This window comes from Dreissena polymorpha, chromosome 6, assembly GCF_020536995.1.
Source record: "Dreissena polymorpha isolate Duluth1 chromosome 6, UMN_Dpol_1.0, whole genome shotgun sequence".
NCBI classification, from domain to species: Eukaryota; Metazoa; Mollusca; class Bivalvia; order Myida; family Dreissenidae; genus Dreissena; species Dreissena polymorpha.
The window spans coordinates 20,671,811-20,689,767 of record NC_068360.1 but is presented as its reverse complement, the minus strand read 5'-3'; the positions used below and the strand labels follow the sequence as shown (position 1 = coordinate 20,689,767).

Genomic DNA, 17,957 nt, shown 5'->3' with positions numbered 1-17,957 from the left:
AATTACAACCGAATTACACTTTTCACCGAATTACAACCGAATTCCACTTTTCACCGAATTACAACTGAGTACCGAATATCATTACCGAATTACACTTTAACCAAAATTAACTGACATGGTTTTTATTAAACTTAATAGTAAACAACATATTTTAGGGTTGCGTCATTGTTTTGTTAATTGTGTTATGTTTCAGCTTAAAATCTTCTAAGACGACAGTTGGAAAAGGTGAAATGTGCGCATATCTTAAAACCAAATTCCACTTAAAATATTTAATGTATTCTTTTATCACAATGATTAAAATGCTCAACATGTCGATTTTAATTTGATAAGGCCTAAAGACGATAAAGAATTGCTAAGCAATTACCGAATTACACATTTTATATGTAATTGAGGACCGAATTACACTTTCACCGAATTCCAGTCCACTCCCATATTTACCCGAGAAACGAATTACACATTCAGTTGGGCGTGCGATTTGAAGGTGTAATTCAGGTAGTTGAAAGTTATAAATGGATTTACGGAAAAAACAATAATAGTAAAAAGCAAATGGATATTAATAATGTTAAATACTTTATTATAAATGAATTAAGCATCATCATCAACAAAAGCATACAAATTATATGAAATAAAAGAGGGAAATGTAAATGAACACGTACACAAAAATATTTAATGAACTTAAATGTAATAGAGTTATACGTTATCACATTTTTTGCAATTGCTAAACATGTCGGAATTACTTTAAAAAGTGAATATAGATTACCGAATTACACATTCGTGAACTTATCGGGTAAATGTAATACTATGGAAACTGCTGTTAAATTGTTTAGCACTTCCGAAGGATAACATAACATGTAAGATGTAAACGGTTTAAATAGTTTGACAATGTATGTAACAATTGAACATTAACATGTATTTCAAGATTAAAATAGCATGAACTATTTGTAAGCGTAAATCCATTGTATAATTTTCTGATATTATACATATAATTTTTTGAAATTATACATTGCAAATTCTAAAATAAATAAGAAAACATTGTAAAATGTTATCACCACGTGTTAACACGCGACACACAAGAGATTCGCGGCGTACTTGTCAAGCAAAAGCAAGCTCAGTCCTTCTTTTTTCTTTTGATGGTCGTAGTCTTAGCATTGACCTTTCGCTTGAGCTGATTAGGTTTTTTTGCCATTAGTCTTTGGTGCGACTATGGTTGTTTGTGTGTCAGTTGAGGTTATGAGACCTTTCAAATCTAAAAGAGTCGTCCGGAACCTCTTGTAGTGTTTGTCTCTCTGTCCGTTCGTCATAGAAATCCAATCAGATTTTGAAACTTTGAATGACATTTCTTTATTTAATGTAGAAATGTTTCATTATTTTCTTTGTGGATGAGTTAATAAATAAACAAAACAAAACGATGTATAACATATAAAATTTGTAAAGAATTTATGCAAAGAAATGCACGTGATGTTTTATAATTCATATAAGTGCGCGTTCCATTGCACGTTGATTTAAGCGAAATGGATCATATTTGTTAATATCCAGCTTCACATTTAATTAGCGCCGTCTTTAATTAGATTATCTCTATACTGTGAACTTAATAAAAAGTTTACAACGGTGATGTGGCTCCATTCCCGTTTTTTTTTTAATGTACACAACAATTTAGCAATAAGAGAAATCAGTTATTTTAGCAGTATATAATTTTCCAGAACAGTAGCCACGGGGCCTGTGTATTGAGCTGATAAGATACGGATCAACTCAGCAGGTTGCTAATACACAGTGTAGACTTCCCCTGTCTTAGTATACTAATTGTTATTTGCCTGATGAAAATGAAGTGTATTTATTCGGGTCTACCGACGTTATGATAACAGTCGTTTAAAGTGAAAATGTCAAATTATTCATTATTCTCAGATTTTTTACTCAATTGAATTGTGACATTTATTATTCCTATAATCAGCATGCATCACGCAAACATGCACGTTTATGATTAAAATCTATTTTTATAAAATTGAATTAATATATATTATGCTGCTCGGTGACAACGTTTATTAAAATTTCTTTCATCACTTAAATATTTTACAAAAATACACCCGTGTTTCTATCTTAAGAAATCTGCAAACAACGCATTTTTTATCAATGTATCTTTTTATTAAACACTTGTTTATATCTATTTCATACATTTTATTCAAAATTAGCAGTCAAACGTATTTTAAAATGTCAATACGGGTATAATAACACTCGCATTATTGACTCGCATATTTGCATCTGGAATACGCCCTTTTTATGACACTTACTGATTGTTGTGAAACGCATTATCTATTTCATGTGTTGAGAGTATACCACAAATGATTAACACGTTTGTAATTACCAATTACTGAGTGTGACAATCGTTATTGTTGTAGACAATATCGGTATATGTTTGCATCTCGAGGACGCCCATCTTGTTTCATGTTAATTATTTCACTAATTGATAATTGATGTGTTAGTTAACAATGAAAAACAAGAAATATTGCCGTTTATGGCCTCATCATTTGTATATCTTATATTGTATCATAATCTTGAATGAACATGAAATACTTATTAAAGTCAGACATGTTCTGTATGGTCCGCAAATCTGGACCGTATACTCCGTATATAAGTATTTGTCATTAAATGATTCATTAATGTTAGTACAGCAATTTTTACAATTTATTAAATTATGGAACACGGAAAATTTGTTCATCTTGAGAAATTTCGTTTTTCTACTTCTACTTGTGGAATCAATTATCTATAATCATATTATACATTTTGTAAAAGTGTAGAATAAATTTAATAGACTTACCGCAACAGAGCTGCTGTGGCATCATACTCCAATCCATTTTTAAATGCACATTTGACACAAATGAAATTTAAACTTTTGTTTGACCATGATATTAAGTCATTGTCTGTAAGATAAGTACAACCGGCATGAGTCCATTTTTTACATACCGTACAGAGGATAGTACCGTTTTGGCACTCTTCCTTACATACAGAACACGGGTATTGCGCCATGCTTTACGATCATATTTTGGGGAATCGGACATTTTATATCGGTAATCATTGAAGATGAGCAATAAATGAGTAAAGGCGATTGAAAAAAATCCGACCTTTATTACATTCGAAGGACAATCATCAAACAAATCGAAATTCTTTATTGGCCAATTAGATATTGTATTCAATAAACACTCAAAATAACAATTTATTCTAATTAGTCAAAATCAGCATATGAGTAAAAACAATTAAAAAACATCACACTTTCATTTATTCAAAAGGACCATCATCAAACAAATCGGAACTCTTTTATAGCCAATTATCTATTATATTCAATCAGACGTAGTGTCAAAAACTTGTGAATAGCGGATTAAAGACGCGTGAAAATTATTAAGGTGGTCGAAAAATTTGCAAACTGTAAAAAACGCAAAACAATTGATAGAAACTCGGCCAGTCGGTCTGCGATTAGTGGACTTCGGTAACAGCCCGGCGTCATGTGAAGAACCCGTATCTAATCGATACCAACGATCATTTTAATGTGGAATTCGGTTGTAATTCGGTGAAAAGTGTAATTCGGTGAAAAGTGTAATTCGGTGAAAAGTGTAATTCGGTGTTTCCATGGACCGGTTATGGCAGCGTGTCCGCCCTCTTCATTCCAATGAACAAAATTTCCTGACTTCACACAATAGAACTGAAAACAAGTGCAACATAAAAATGTTCCAATATTTATAGTAGCGTCAATACATTAAAAGTGATATAAAAATAAAACACTAAATTTGAAAAAATGTGTTCCTCTGAACCAAATTTAAGCAACAATACCTAATAATAGTATTTAAGGCCAAGTTAGCTTTTTTACAAGTACACCTTTCAATACAGGCACCTTAAACTTAATTTTTTTATTGAAATAATGAATACAACTTATAAGTTTAAAGGCATAATAAGTGAATAGACAGATATCAAAATCTATAGTCTAATAAATGTGCTTAATACAGTATAAGTATAAAGGCATAATAGGTGATTTCAAAATCTATAGTCTAAAGCTTTGTGCTGTTAACTTAAATATTTTTGCAGGTATTAAATAACGATACAGTGAGAGATTCAATGCATGCCAAGTATATTAGCCTTTATACAAGTATATATCTACCTTTGCCTAAACTTTATTGTTTCTTTATAAATACTTCTGATTTTCATATCATTTCTACTTCTACTTTGTACTTCCTACAGTCAATTCCCGACTATTACAGGAAGGCCAGCTATTATAGGCAGATATTGACACTGTCAAGTTCATTTCCTGGGGAGAACCAGTACTTGGTGTCTATGGAGGGGATAATGAGAACGCTGCACGAATTGGGAGCGTTCCCACGAACTCCCGTTCGCTAGGTGGACACCTCATCCACTAAACCACTCAAATTATTTTAAACGTAATATAAAAATGTACCAAAACATTTTGATTTTAATGTGAATAGTCTTAAGATATTCATAATATTTCAGGCTGATGCAGATTTTCTTATTGAAAAGTGCATACCGTATTTCTTCGATTTTAAGACGGGTTTTTTGCCCGATTTTTTAAGGCATAAAGTTGGGGGGTCGTCTTATAAGAGCATCTGAAGAAAAAACTTAGTTTTTTTGTACCAATATTTGTGAAGTGATAACCGTATTTCTGATGACGAAAAGAAACTACTTTCTTTTAGTTCATGATTTGACGCTTATATCCTTATGTGATTATATATTATAAATGATATGTCTGTTTGGAATACTCGCGAGTTTATTATGGAATGAAAATTAAAAGTTCATTTATTAATTTGTTCCATTATATTAATAAGAATGCATTGATAAAAATAATGACATTCAAAACAATGTATTACCCGTAATTATGAACCAAATCGGCAGAGTTGCAATCACGCATTTTAATCCCTTTTGTCTAAACACCGCAGACAGCAGTCTACACAATAGGTCAGTAGATGTGCTATGCCTGTTTTCATAACACCCAACACTTAATCCAGTTCTGTCCAGATGTTCTCTTGAATCAGTATACAGTACAATTAATGTTTCAATAATTACTCAACTAATAGACGGTAATGATAAGGATACGACGTGTTTGATTTGAAATTAATTTAGAAGAAATATCAAATTGTTCGCGATATATTGTGCTAAATATACCAAAGAAACATTTAACCGAAATCAACAGAATTCAATGTTCTCTGTGCTACACAGTTTGTATAAAAAGATCAATACACGCACTCTTTCCAATTGTGGATATCTTGTACATTGTCGCATAATTTTTGCGCACTTTTGTCGGGAAATATACATGATAACTATATTGGAAGCATTTGTAAACGTCGTGTTAACATTACAAAATCGGAAGTGTGTGTTCGGATTACAAATTATTATTGTCATTTAGGAATTTAACGGAAAATTTATACTTGTGGTATATTTGTTATGAATTAATTTGTTACAACGCTTTACGTGTCGAAAAAAATGTTTGCATAATATTATGCATAAAAAGCATGATTTCCAGGAGGATAACACCCATTGACTATCATCAGTCTCTTACGAAACTTGCCATGATTTTATCGCGGTGAAGTACACTGTACTGACCGATAAAACAAAGCCATAAAACTGCAATAAACCCCAGAGATTATTGATTGATAGTGACATGTTGCCACCTAGGGGTGGGCCGTAAAACACGCATTGTGTAAACCATTACGGGTATTTTGACTAATGTCATTCGTAATGAAATTTTACAGATTTTAGTCCTTAGACGGGGTCTCGTCTTATAGTCAATCCGTCTTACAATCGAAGAATTACGGTATCTACCTTTGCCTAAAACTGTATTGTTTCTTTACAAATACTTCTTATTTATGCATCATTATTTTAAAGGTAATATAAAAATGTACATGGCTACAGAAACTTTTTGATTTTAACGTGAATAGTCTGGGAGATATTCATTGCTAATCTTTGTAATATTTCAGGTCAATGCAGATTTTCTTATTGAAAAGAACATATTTGCCTTTGCCTAAAACTGTATTGTTTCTTTATAAAAATCTTCTGATTTGATTTAAGTATTATTTTTAAGGTATTATAAAAATGAACATGGCTACCAAAACTTTTTTATTTTAAAGTGAATGGTTTTGGAGATATTGATAGGCGAATCTTTGTAAGTTAACATTTCAGCAGATGCAGATTTTGTTATTGAAAAGTACATATCCGCCTGTGCCTGAAATTGTATTGTTTGTTTATAAAAACTTCTGATTTGTGTACATTTGTATCATTTTAAAGGTAAATGTAAAAATGTACAAGGCTACAAAAACATTTTGATTTATAAAATGTGAATAATCTAGAACTTATTTATAATTTTTATAATATTTGAGGCAGATGCGTAGTTTGTTATTGAAAAATACGTATCTGCCTTTGCCCTCAACTGTATTATTTCTAAATTAACTTTTCATGTTTTAATATTTAGAGGTAAGGTAAAAAGCTATAGCCTTAAATAAGTTTAGTGATTTTAACTGAAAAGTTTAAAAGATATTCATTTGATGAACTTTGAAAGATTTCAGGCTGTGGTATACTTATTTAATTGAAAAGTTCATATCTGCTTTGCATTACAGTGTGTTTTTTTGTTTCACGTTGGGTCCGGTACGGGGGAAACATTCCTAATTGAAAAAAGTGTATATTTTCCTTAAAATTCCCAATTGAAGATAAAAAAATAGTTTCATCATTTAATTAATCTCAAATCCAGCTCTAATAGTTGAACATAAGTAAAAATAATATTAAAATCACCTCTTTTCTCAATTAAACTATTTGTGCGCAAAAAATCAACAACACTTATTTCCAAATTTAAGTCAACATGACGCGATTTTTCCCAATGAAAAGGGACTGGGCCCCATTCCCAAAATGGTGAAAAGAAACACTGAGCCTTATAAACTGTAATTTTATAAAAGTTTCTTAATCATTTTAAAATTCATACAAAAAAAATAACAAAGGAAATAAAATTGATGATTTATATATACCTGTCCCGGCGATGTTCTCTATATATCCTAGACTGATATATTTCTGTATTACATTTCCCAAATAAAATGTAAATTTAAGATTAAACTATAAAACAGGAAGCAATATATTGATTTTGCCTTAACTTAAATACTAATATTAGCAAGACAATAAACATTTTTGAAACGCATCTGCGAAACGCATTCTTTTCAAGGAAGACCATATTCCCATTGTGGATTAACACTTTCAGTGCTGGAACCGAGTTTTAAATGCCTTTGCAAACAGTTTGGATCCAGATGAGACGCCACAGAACTCATCAGGATCCAAACTGTTTGCTATTCTGATAGTATTCTTCGAAAAAAAACAAAGAAAAATATAATTTTAGAAATTCAGCAGACGACATTTTAGCAGATGACAAATTTCCCAGCATGCAAAGGGTTAAGAGTGTTAACTGGTATGCCTTTGACACCACATGCATGCACATGTGTAGATAAGATTGTCATGATAAGATGACAAGCATCACTTTCTTGCGTGACTGAAATCTCGTTGGCGGGGCAAATTTCTGTTTAAACCTGAAAACGCTTATCTTTGTTTCTTGATAGATCTTTGATCATTCTTACTTGAACAATTGTTGTGCTTTCAAAATGTCCAGGATTATTATGTCAAATAAGAAATTGTAATCAGGGTTCTTGCGAGGCTGCATTTTTTTCCCAATAATTTCTAAGAATTTTGCAATAAAATGTGTTTTTTTGCAATTTATGTCACACATGTCATGGGACAAACCTTCAAAATTCTAAAATTATGAGGAAAGAATATCAAGCTAACAGAATGCTAATCAAACTTCCAATTAACATATGCTTTCTGCTTGCTTGAATCAACTATAGTACTACCATCTAAGCCAATCTGTAACATAATGTTTAAGGATATTGCTCCTTAATAAAAAGTATTATGTATAGCATCTTGCCCCATCTTTATGATCGTTGAGACAGGAAAGTTTCTTCCTTTGGTTTATTAATAAACTAAAAGCACACATACAATTGTCGTTTTTTAAGTAATATAAAATGTACATGTAATAATAACATTGTTTTTTTATAAATATTGTAAACATATTTCAAACAAAAATACATATTAAAAAAACATGCAGTTACATTATCAAACAATGATATATTAACAATGATTACATGATTGTCAATTAATGCCTCAAAGTTGCTTTTTATATTGTCCTTTCTTAAAACTGTTTGGTTTGATTCTTTGGAAGTCATAACTTCTATTCACAAGCTGTTAATAAAGTTTTGAAAGAGGACTGATTTCTTAACCATGAAGAAGCAAGTTTTTTACATGGAGAAGAAGTCACAGAATGTATTTTTTTGCATAACTATACATCCTTACAATATTTTATGCGTAGGCATAGGAATCACATTTTATGGCTCTAAACTAAGAATTTTAAAATGCTTAAACAAGGTTGGTCATTATTTCAGATTATATTCAAGCCTTGATCACATCACACATCCACACCTTTTAAAACTGTTTTAAACTAATAAAAAAGTGACAAAACCTTTCATGATTATATTTCAGAAACTCAGCCCATTTCAGGGTTGGACATAGGCACTGAGGAAGGACTGTCAACAACAGAAGATGAATACTGCGTGCAGTACTTTGGATTTCACCCACAGACCTTTATGAATGGAAGTATGTTATGCTTTGTTCTGAAATATCAGTCATTTGGTTTATAGCTGGATCATAAAGATGTTGCAATTTTATAAGTGCGAGACATTTTTTTTCCAGAGTAGTTTGCAGTGATTTTTTTTGCTTTTATTTCTTAAAGCCTGTGCCATTTGAATTGGAAAAATTAGCGCGATAAACAGTGAAATTGGGAAGAATAGCGCGATAAACCACGAAATTGGGAAAATTTAAGCATTATAAATATGATTATAAGTAACACAGTTAATACCTGTATTGTTTTTAATTGCATGTTCAGGGGGTTTTCTAGCAATTTTGGGAAAAGGAGTCTGGTCAAATTGGGATTTTTTTATCAATAAAAGTGGCAAATTTGGGAATTATTTATCAACAAAAAGGACTAAATTAAAATTATATATTTTGTAGGATGTTTAAAAAATAAAGTTAAGTGAGATCTTGAGTTAAGAAATCATAACTAAGTCATAAGAGACATCTTTCTTTAAATAATTGGGCTTTTTTGGGAAATTTTGGTCAGATTTTTTGGGAAAAATTTGGAATTTTGCGATTGGGAAGCAGTGGAAAATCGGCGGTAATTTTGAGCAAAAAAAATTACTGGTTTAACACTATTTAGTATAATTCTATGTAAAAGTATCCCCATTGAATAGCAGTAAATTAGTTTGTTAAATTAAAACTTTATATTATTTCTATGCCCCTGGTAGGGTGGCCTATAGCATTTGAACTGTCCGTCAGTCCATCCTAAAACTTTAATATTAGCCATTACTTTTGCAATATTGAAGATAGCAACTTGAAATTTGGCATGCATGTGTATCTCCAGAGCTCCAGATAAGGATTTGTGAAATAAGTAACGGTACTGCCACTGACAGAAAGAAAAGGAGTAACGCTTGAAATCAATTAGTACCTGTACTACCATATCCAAAAATACAGGTAGTACTGTACTACCCGTGTTCTTGGATATTGAAGGGTGTATAACTGACTTAACAGAAACATTTGCAGCAATTATAATTAATATATGTAGTTCTTAAACAGTTACTGTATTAGGTTTTCCATTCTGAATAATGATGCAAACCTAACTACAAATTAAAACTCATGACTTATACTACTTCTTCATTTTTCTTGACAAGAAAACACAAGCCAACTAGTAAGCTAAGTAAATGAATACTTATTTCACTGTCTCATCTGTTTCCATTGTGTTTTCTAACGTTTTAAGCCACCAATGCAGAGCTCCAGATAAGGATTTGTGAAATTAGTAACGGTACTGCCACTGACAGAAAGAAAAGGAGTAACGCTTGAAATCAATTAGTACCTGTACTACCATATCCAAAAATACAGGTAGTACTGTACTACCCGTGTTCTTGGATATTGAAGGGTGTATAACTGACTTTACAGAAACATTTGCAGCTATTATAATCAATATATGTAGTTCTTAAACAGTTACTGTATTAGGTTTTCCATTCTGAATAATGATGCAAACCTAACTACAAATTAAAACTCATGACTTATACTATTTCTTCATTTTTCTTGACAAGAAAACACAAGCAAACTAGTAAGCTAAGTAAATGAATACTTATTTCACTGTCTCATCCGTTTCCATCGTGTTTTCTAACGTTTTAAGCCACCGATGCAATAAATTCGTTTAATATCGGGGCGACAATGTCTTTTTCTGGGTTTACAGATTTATTGTCAGGATGGTTAGACGACACCATATGTAGTCATTATATGACAACAAAGTGTTGTTTTGAACCGCTTTCGGTTAAGCCGGAATTCGTTTGCGCGAAGGCATATTGTTTTTGAAGGACTTACAAGTTGCAGGCAATCACGCGACAGAACGGACAATAATATTTGAACCCAGTCTACACCTTTTTGGTAATTTAAATTAACGAAAAGCGCGTTAGGTTAGAGACCAACATATCACGCCGCACTGACACAGACGAATCGGTACGGCCAGACATTTTTCGTAAATGCGTAAAATGGATATTAAAGTCGTAATTGTACGTCCAGTTTATAAAAATAAATGCGTAAATCTTCATGAAAAAGGCCTATTTACGGCTGTACGGCCCTTATCTGGAGCTCTGCCAATGCAATAAATTCGTTTAATATCGGGGCGACAATGTCTTTTTCTGGGTTTACAGATTTAATGTCAGGATGGTTAGACAACACGGTATGTAGTCATTATATGACAACAAAGTGTTGTTTTGAACCACTTTCGGTTAAGCCGGCATTCGATTGAGCGCAGGCATATTGTTTTTGACGGACTTACAAGTTGCAGGCAATCACGCGACAGAACGGACAATAATATTTGAACCCAGTCTACACCGTTTTGGTAATTTAAATTAACGAAAAGCGCGTTAAGTTAGAGACCAACAAATCACGCCGCACTGACGCAGACGAATCGGTAAGGCCAGACATTTTTCGTAAATGCCTAAAATGGATATTCAAGTCGTAATTGTACGTCCAGTTAATAAAAATAAATGCGTAAATCTTCATGAAAAAGGCGTATTTACGGCTGTCCGGCCCTTATCTGGAGCTCTGTATCTCATGGAGCTGCACATTTTGAGTTGTGAAAGGTCAAGGTCATCCTTCAAGGTTAAAAGTAAAAAAATACAATCCAAGGAAGGTAATAAGCTTTAAAGGGAGATAATTTCTAAACCTGCCGAATGATATATTGTAATTTTATTTCAAAGTGGCGCAATAGGGGGCATTGTGTTTCTGACAAACACATCTCTTTTTTCAGTTTTAGCATAAGTATGATACTGTATATATTTTTCAACACATTATTATATCTTATTAAATAATGTTATCAACGGTATCAAAATAACCCTTTACTCACAGATTGTCAAATCCTCCTTCCAATAAAGATTTGAAGATATTAATATTACAACTGTCTATCCATTATTCATGATAAATTACATTATGACAAAGGACCTACATTATAATAATATTCCTAAATAAATCCAGACACAATTTGCATACTAAGGTCTGCCATGTTTTCAAAGGTAAGACACACATTATAATATGTTAGTACATTTCAGTGTACAATACAATGTGTGGGAATCTACAAGATGCCAGGACAACCCTGAATGATGCCATTCTCAGCACAGTAAGTTGATGTTTATTTTTTACCTTTTTGAAATGTAACTCAGCAATATTTGTTTACCTTGGGTAATGGACTAATAGCCCCTTTTATTCATTTTTATGCCTCTGAAGGTCTGTCTTTCCGTTACACTTTCGTGTTTAGGTTTCGAAAAATGCTCCAAACCTCTATGTGGCTTCAGATGTTAACTTCATATTTGGTATGCATATGTACATGGACATGGCCTTTCTATACGCACAAAGATTTTGACCCCTTTGACCTTGACCTTGAACATAGGGTCCGCGTTTAGATTTCAAAATCTGTGTATAGGTTTTGAAAAAAACGTTTTTTGTCCTATGGAGACAGCTCTTGTTTACAATAATTATTATGCCCCCTTCGAAGAAGAGGGGGTATATTCTTTTGCACATGTCGGTCGGTCCGTGGGTTGGTCCGCCCACCAGATGGTTTCCGGATGATAACTCAAGCATGCCTAGGATGATGAAACTTCATAGGTACATTGATCATGACTGGAAGATGACCCCTATTGATTTTCAGGTCACTAGGTCAAAGGTCAAGGTCACAGTGACTCGAAATAGTAAAATGGTTTCCGGATGATATCTATAGAATGCTTACGCCTAGGATCATGAAACTTCATAGGTACATTGATCATGACTGGCAGATGACTCCTATTGATTTTCAGGTCAAAGATCAAGGTCACAGTGACTCGAAACAGTTAAATGGTTTCTGGATGATAACTCAAGAATGCTTACGCCTAGGATCATGAAACTTTATAGGAACATTAATCATGACTGGCAGATGACCCCTATTGATTTTCAGGTCACTTGGTCAAAGGTCAAGGTCACAGTGACATGAAAAAGTAAAATGGTTTCAGGATGATAACTCAAGAATGCTTAGGCCTAGGATCATAAAACTTCAAAGGTACATTGATCATGACTGGCAGATGACCCCTATTGATTTTCAGGTCACTAGGTCAAAGGTCAAGGTTACAGTGACTCGAAATAGTAAAATGGTTTCCGGATGATAACTCAATAATGCTTACACCTAGGATCATGAAACTTCATAGGAACATTGATAATGACTGGCAGATGACCCCTATTGATTTTCAGGTCACTAGGTCACAGTAACTCTAAACAGTTAAAGGATTTCCTGATGATAACTCAAGAATAATTAGGCCTAAGAGTAGGATCATGAAACTTCACAGGTACATTGATCATGACTGGCAGATGACCCCTATTGATTTTCAGGTCACTAGGTCAAAGGTCAAGGTCACAGTGACAAAAAACGTAATCAAACAATGGCTGCCACTACAACTGACAGCCCATATGGGGGGCATGCATGTTTTACAAACAGCCCTTGTTTTATAAGACTTTTCACTTAGCTGTATATATGATAAATTTAAACTGTTGTCTTCAGTTGCAATTTATTACATCAAACATTTATTATAAATGTTTTAAGCAGATTTTTATTTGCAATAAGAAATAAATACGCTACAGGTAGGAATAAAGCTGAATTTCAAACTTAAATTTAGTCCACTTAGAGTCGTTATAAAGACTCAATTGAAAGCACTGTTTCGTCTGATCTCTGCTGTAGTTCAGGGACACGGTGTCTCCCACAGAGCTGGAGGAAGTCTCATTCCGTCAGGGCCAGATAGCCATAGATCGCCTAAACACCAAGTTTGACAAGGCTGAGGTAACATACTGTTGTTCAGAAATCTCCGAAAAAAATTCAACTTAAGTTGCACTTAAGGGACATGCATAGTCAACATTTATGTTTGAAAAACAAATTTAGCTTTCAAATGATTAATTTTTATTAGCTCGGCTGTTTTCAGAGAAAACCCAAGGTATTGTCATAGCCATCTCTCCGTCCGGCATCTGCTGTTCGTCGTCAGCGTCGTGATAAAACCTTAACATAGGCTCTTAAATCAAAGTGCTTCCACCTACAACTTTGAAACTTCATTATTTTGTAGCTGCACCTTGATGAGTTCTACACACCACACCCAATTTTGGGTCACCAGGTCAAAGGTGACCTCTAAAAAAAAAATACTATCTTCTGACAAGCTTTCATTTATTAGCTCATCTATTTTTTGAAAAAAAATTATGAGCTATTGTCATCACCTAGGCGTTGGCGTTGGCGTCGGCGTCCGGTTAAGTTTTTCGTTTAGGTCCACTTTTCTCAGAAAGTATCAAAGCTATTGCATTCAAACTTGGTACACTTACTTACTATCATGAGGGGACTGGGCAGGCAAAGTTAGATTACTCTGGCGTGCACTTTGACAGAATTATGTGCCCTTTTTATACTTAGAAAATTGAAAATTTTGGTTAAGTTTTGTGTTTAGGTCCATTTTATTCCTTAAGTATCAAAGCTATTGCTTTCATACTTGCAACACTTACTATCATAAGGGAACTGTGCAGGCAAAGTTATGTAACTCTGACTGGCATTTTGACAGAATGATGTGCCTTTTTATACTTAGAAAATTGAAAATTTGGTTAAGTTTTGTGTTTAGGTCCACTTTATTCCTACAGTATCAAAGCTATTGCTTTCATACTTGCAACACTTATTAACTATCATAAGGGGACTGTGCAGGCAAAGTAATGTAACTCTGACTGGCATTTGGACGGAATTATGGGCCCTTTATACTTAGAAAATTGAAAATTTGGTTAAGTTTTGTGTTTTGGTCCACTTTACCCCTAAAGTATCATAGATATTGCTTTCATACTTGGAACACTTGCAAACTTTCATAAGGGGACAGTAAAAGGACAAGTTGCATAACTCTGGTTGTAATTTTTACGGAATTATGGCCCTTTTTGTGACTTAGTAACTTTGAATATATGGTTAAATTTTGTGTTTCAATCCACTTTACTTCTAAAGTATCAAGGCTATTGCTTTCAAACTTCAAATACTTTCATGCTATCATGAGGTTACTGTACCTGGCAAGTTGAATTGTACCTTGACCGTTGAATGACCTTGACTCTCAAGGTAAAATTATTAAATTTTGCTAAAATTGCCATAACTTCTTTATTTATCATTAGATTTGATTGATACTTTGACAAAACTACTCTTACCTGACAAACCACAATAGACTCCACCCAAACCATCCCCCGTGCCCTTCCCCCCCCCCCCCCCCCCCCCCCGAATCCCCCCCCTAAAAAATGTGGGTTTTTTTTGTTTTTTTTTTAAAGATCATCTCACCCTCACACTATACCCCCACCCCACCCCCACCCCCCAAATTATTTTTTTTTGAAACGGTTAAAAAACAAATATTTATTTTTATTAGTTTATTTTTGAAATACCGTCCAAACATCGCACCCAAGAATCCCCCCCCCCCCCCCCCCCCCCCAAAATTAGTTTTTTCATTTTTTTGCATTTTTTTTTTTCGCATTTTTGAAAGATAATGTCATAAATGTCCACACCCCCACACTATACACCCCTCTTCACTCCACCTCTCCCTCCTTTGTGATTTAAATTGAGAGTCCCTTTAACTTTAAAAAGAAAATAGATGAGTGGTCTGCATTCGCAAGGCGGTGCTCTTGTTAAAAACTGCACCCGCAGCTGAGTATTGGCACCCACTATGCGGTACTCTTGTTATTAATTTAGGATAGGACATAGCTTGAGAGTTGAGGAAATTATAAATTTAGCAAATTTATTTTCCTTTTCCTTTTTGGAACTTTGTAAATACTGGTTCAAACAGTACTAAATGGCTTGACTAAACACCATGACATGGCAGATCTATTGTTAATAACGACTCAGAAAAGACCCTTTACGATTGGTCAAATGAAGTTACGGAGAAGATGGGCTCGGGATCCTTTTTCAGTGGAATAAAACATCTATAGAGCAAACAATTTTATTGAAAAAAAAAATATAAAAAAAATGTCCAGTGAAGATAAGCTATCAATGTTTCTACATACAGCTGTACCTGAACACTAATGTGTTCAACATTCCTTCCAACATTGTACTGCCAGAAGACCAGGTGCACACAGAAAACCCCATGTCTCCAGGTGATATGGCAGCTCTGGATCAACAAATACAGACAGTCACAGACAAAATAATAGCGGTAAGCAGGTAAATTCACATTATTAATGGAAATGTGAAGTTTTTCCAGCATGTTTTGTGCTGAAAGCGATCCATATTTTTTAAAGTAAAATATGCTTTTTTACTCAACTTTTAAAATTAGAAATTAATTTTTTATGCTCCCCCAAACAAATTTTTGGGGGGAGCATATAGTCACCGCTTCGTCCGTCCGTCCGTGCACAATTTTTGTCCGAGTTATTTCTCAGCAATTAATGACCGGAATTCAATGAAACTTTATGGGAAGCTTCACTACCAAGAGGAGATTTGCATATTATCAGTCAGTTCTGGTCGGATGATTTTTCAAAGAGTTATGGCCCTTTGAAATTTTCCATTAACTGTACATGTAGTGCTATTCTTGTCGGGGCTATTTCTTAGCAACTAATGACCGGAATTCAATGAAACTTTATGGGAAGCTTCACTATTAAAAGGAGATGTGCATATTATCAGCCAGCTCTGGTCGGATGATTTTTCACAGAGTTATGGCCCTTTTAAATTTTCCATTAACTGTACATAAAGTGCAATTCTTGTCCGGGGCTATTTCTCAGCAACTAATGACTGGAATTCAATGAAACTTTATGGGAAGCTTCACTACCAACAGGAGATGTGCATATTATTAGGCGGTTCTCGTCGGATGATTTTTCACAGGGTTATGGCCCTTTGAAATTTTATATAAACTGTACATATAGTGCAATTCTTGTCCGGGCTATTTCTCCCCAACTACTGACTGGAATTAAATGAAACTTTATGGGAAGCTTCACTATCAACAGGAGATGTGCATATTATTTGTGGGTTCTGGTTAGATGATTTATTTAGAGAGTTATGGCCCTTTGAAATTTTTAAGTTGCTAAACCATCCATAGTATTATTTTGATCAAAGTTATGCCCCTCAAGACGTTTCCTTTAATCTGAATATATAGTGCAATATTGTGACAAAAAAAACATTTGGGGAGCATCACCCGTCTCCGACGTTTTTTTGTTTTTAATTAGAATGGCATGCTTGTCAGAATTTTGTTTGCTATTTTGATTTTTTTTTTTAAATGGTATCTTATATGTTTTCATGGCAAATGACCATGATGTTTGCATTGTGTAATTTATACTTAATAATAGAAGCTCTTTCTTTGTGATGGTCAAAATATAATTTTCACAAAATATGGCAATACGTAGTTTACAAATTCAAAAAATTCCTCTTTCACAATGGACATCAAATTATATTGGGAAACGTCTGAATCAAAATAGCAATTTGAAAATCTAACACTTTCTGCTTTTTGAGTATATTTTATTGCAGTGCATTGATTTTTTTTTTAAACATTAAAGCGGAAATTGGCACTCTGAATGAGGTTGGGTACCTCTTAACCTTTTTGCACTCAGATGTGCATGTTGAACTGTTTGAAGCCCCTTAGAAATTAAAATTTAATTAAATTTAGGCTCTTTTTTAAAATTACATTCAAGTAATTAAGCATTCATTTATAAGACAATTATACTGATGAACAGCAAACACCATAAAACCTGACCAGCCTTTGTGTTACTCACTGTTTAACAACACACCTTGTATATTCTTCAGGTGAAGTATGCAAACAGTGTACTGCAAGACAGATTGCAAGAGATTGAGTCCTTGCAAGAACAGCTGAATAAAACTGTCACCAGCGTGGATAAAGTTTATGTCACAAGTCAGTAACAAAACAAACAAGCATTTGAAAAAACAAATATTTTAATAGATTTATTTAAATTTTGATCATTTTGTTTTGTATTAAATATATAGCAGACTCTTGTTTTAAAGTTGAAATACTAATACTTAATTTAGTGTCAAAAAAGAAGGTCCTTAGGAACTGGATTTTTAGCTCAGCTGTTTTCGGAGAAAACCTGAGGTATTGTCATAGCCTCCTTGTTGTCCGCCGTCCGGACGTCGTGCTAAAACCTTTACATAAGCTCTAAAATTAAAGTGCTTCCACCTACAACTTTGAAACTTCATATGTACACGCACCTTGATGAGTTCTACACGCCACACCCATTTTTGGGTCACTCGGTCAAAGGTCAAGGTCGCTGTGACCTCTAATATAAAACTTTAACTTTGCCTCTAACATCATAGTGCTTCCACCTACAACTTTTAAACTACT

General features: G+C 33.6%; 2 protein-coding genes across 3 annotated transcripts in view; one reads left to right on the top strand and one right to left on the bottom strand.

Annotated features, from left to right (window-relative positions):
* Positions 1-17,957, top strand: part of LOC127835110 (protein MIS12 homolog) — a 162,502-nt gene that overhangs the window by 484 nt on the left and 144,061 nt on the right. The window contains exons 2-6 of one of the 2 annotated variants that reach the window (XM_052361427.1): positions 8,563-8,676; positions 11,715-11,782; positions 13,367-13,465; positions 15,684-15,827; positions 17,405-17,510. The exons of the other annotated variant lie outside the window; for it this stretch is intronic. Coding sequence (XP_052217387.1) covers positions 8,563-8,676; positions 11,715-11,782; positions 13,367-13,465; positions 15,684-15,827; positions 17,405-17,510 — 531 coding nt within the window. The remainder of the gene's footprint in view (positions 1-8,562; positions 8,677-11,714; positions 11,783-13,366; positions 13,466-15,683; positions 15,828-17,404; positions 17,511-17,957) is intronic. 2 annotated transcript variants of the gene reach the window in all.
* The window catches only part of LOC127835099 (uncharacterized), a 327,076-nt gene that overhangs the window by 201,258 nt on the left and 107,861 nt on the right, over positions 1-17,957 (bottom strand). The gene's annotated exons all lie outside the window — the stretch shown is intronic.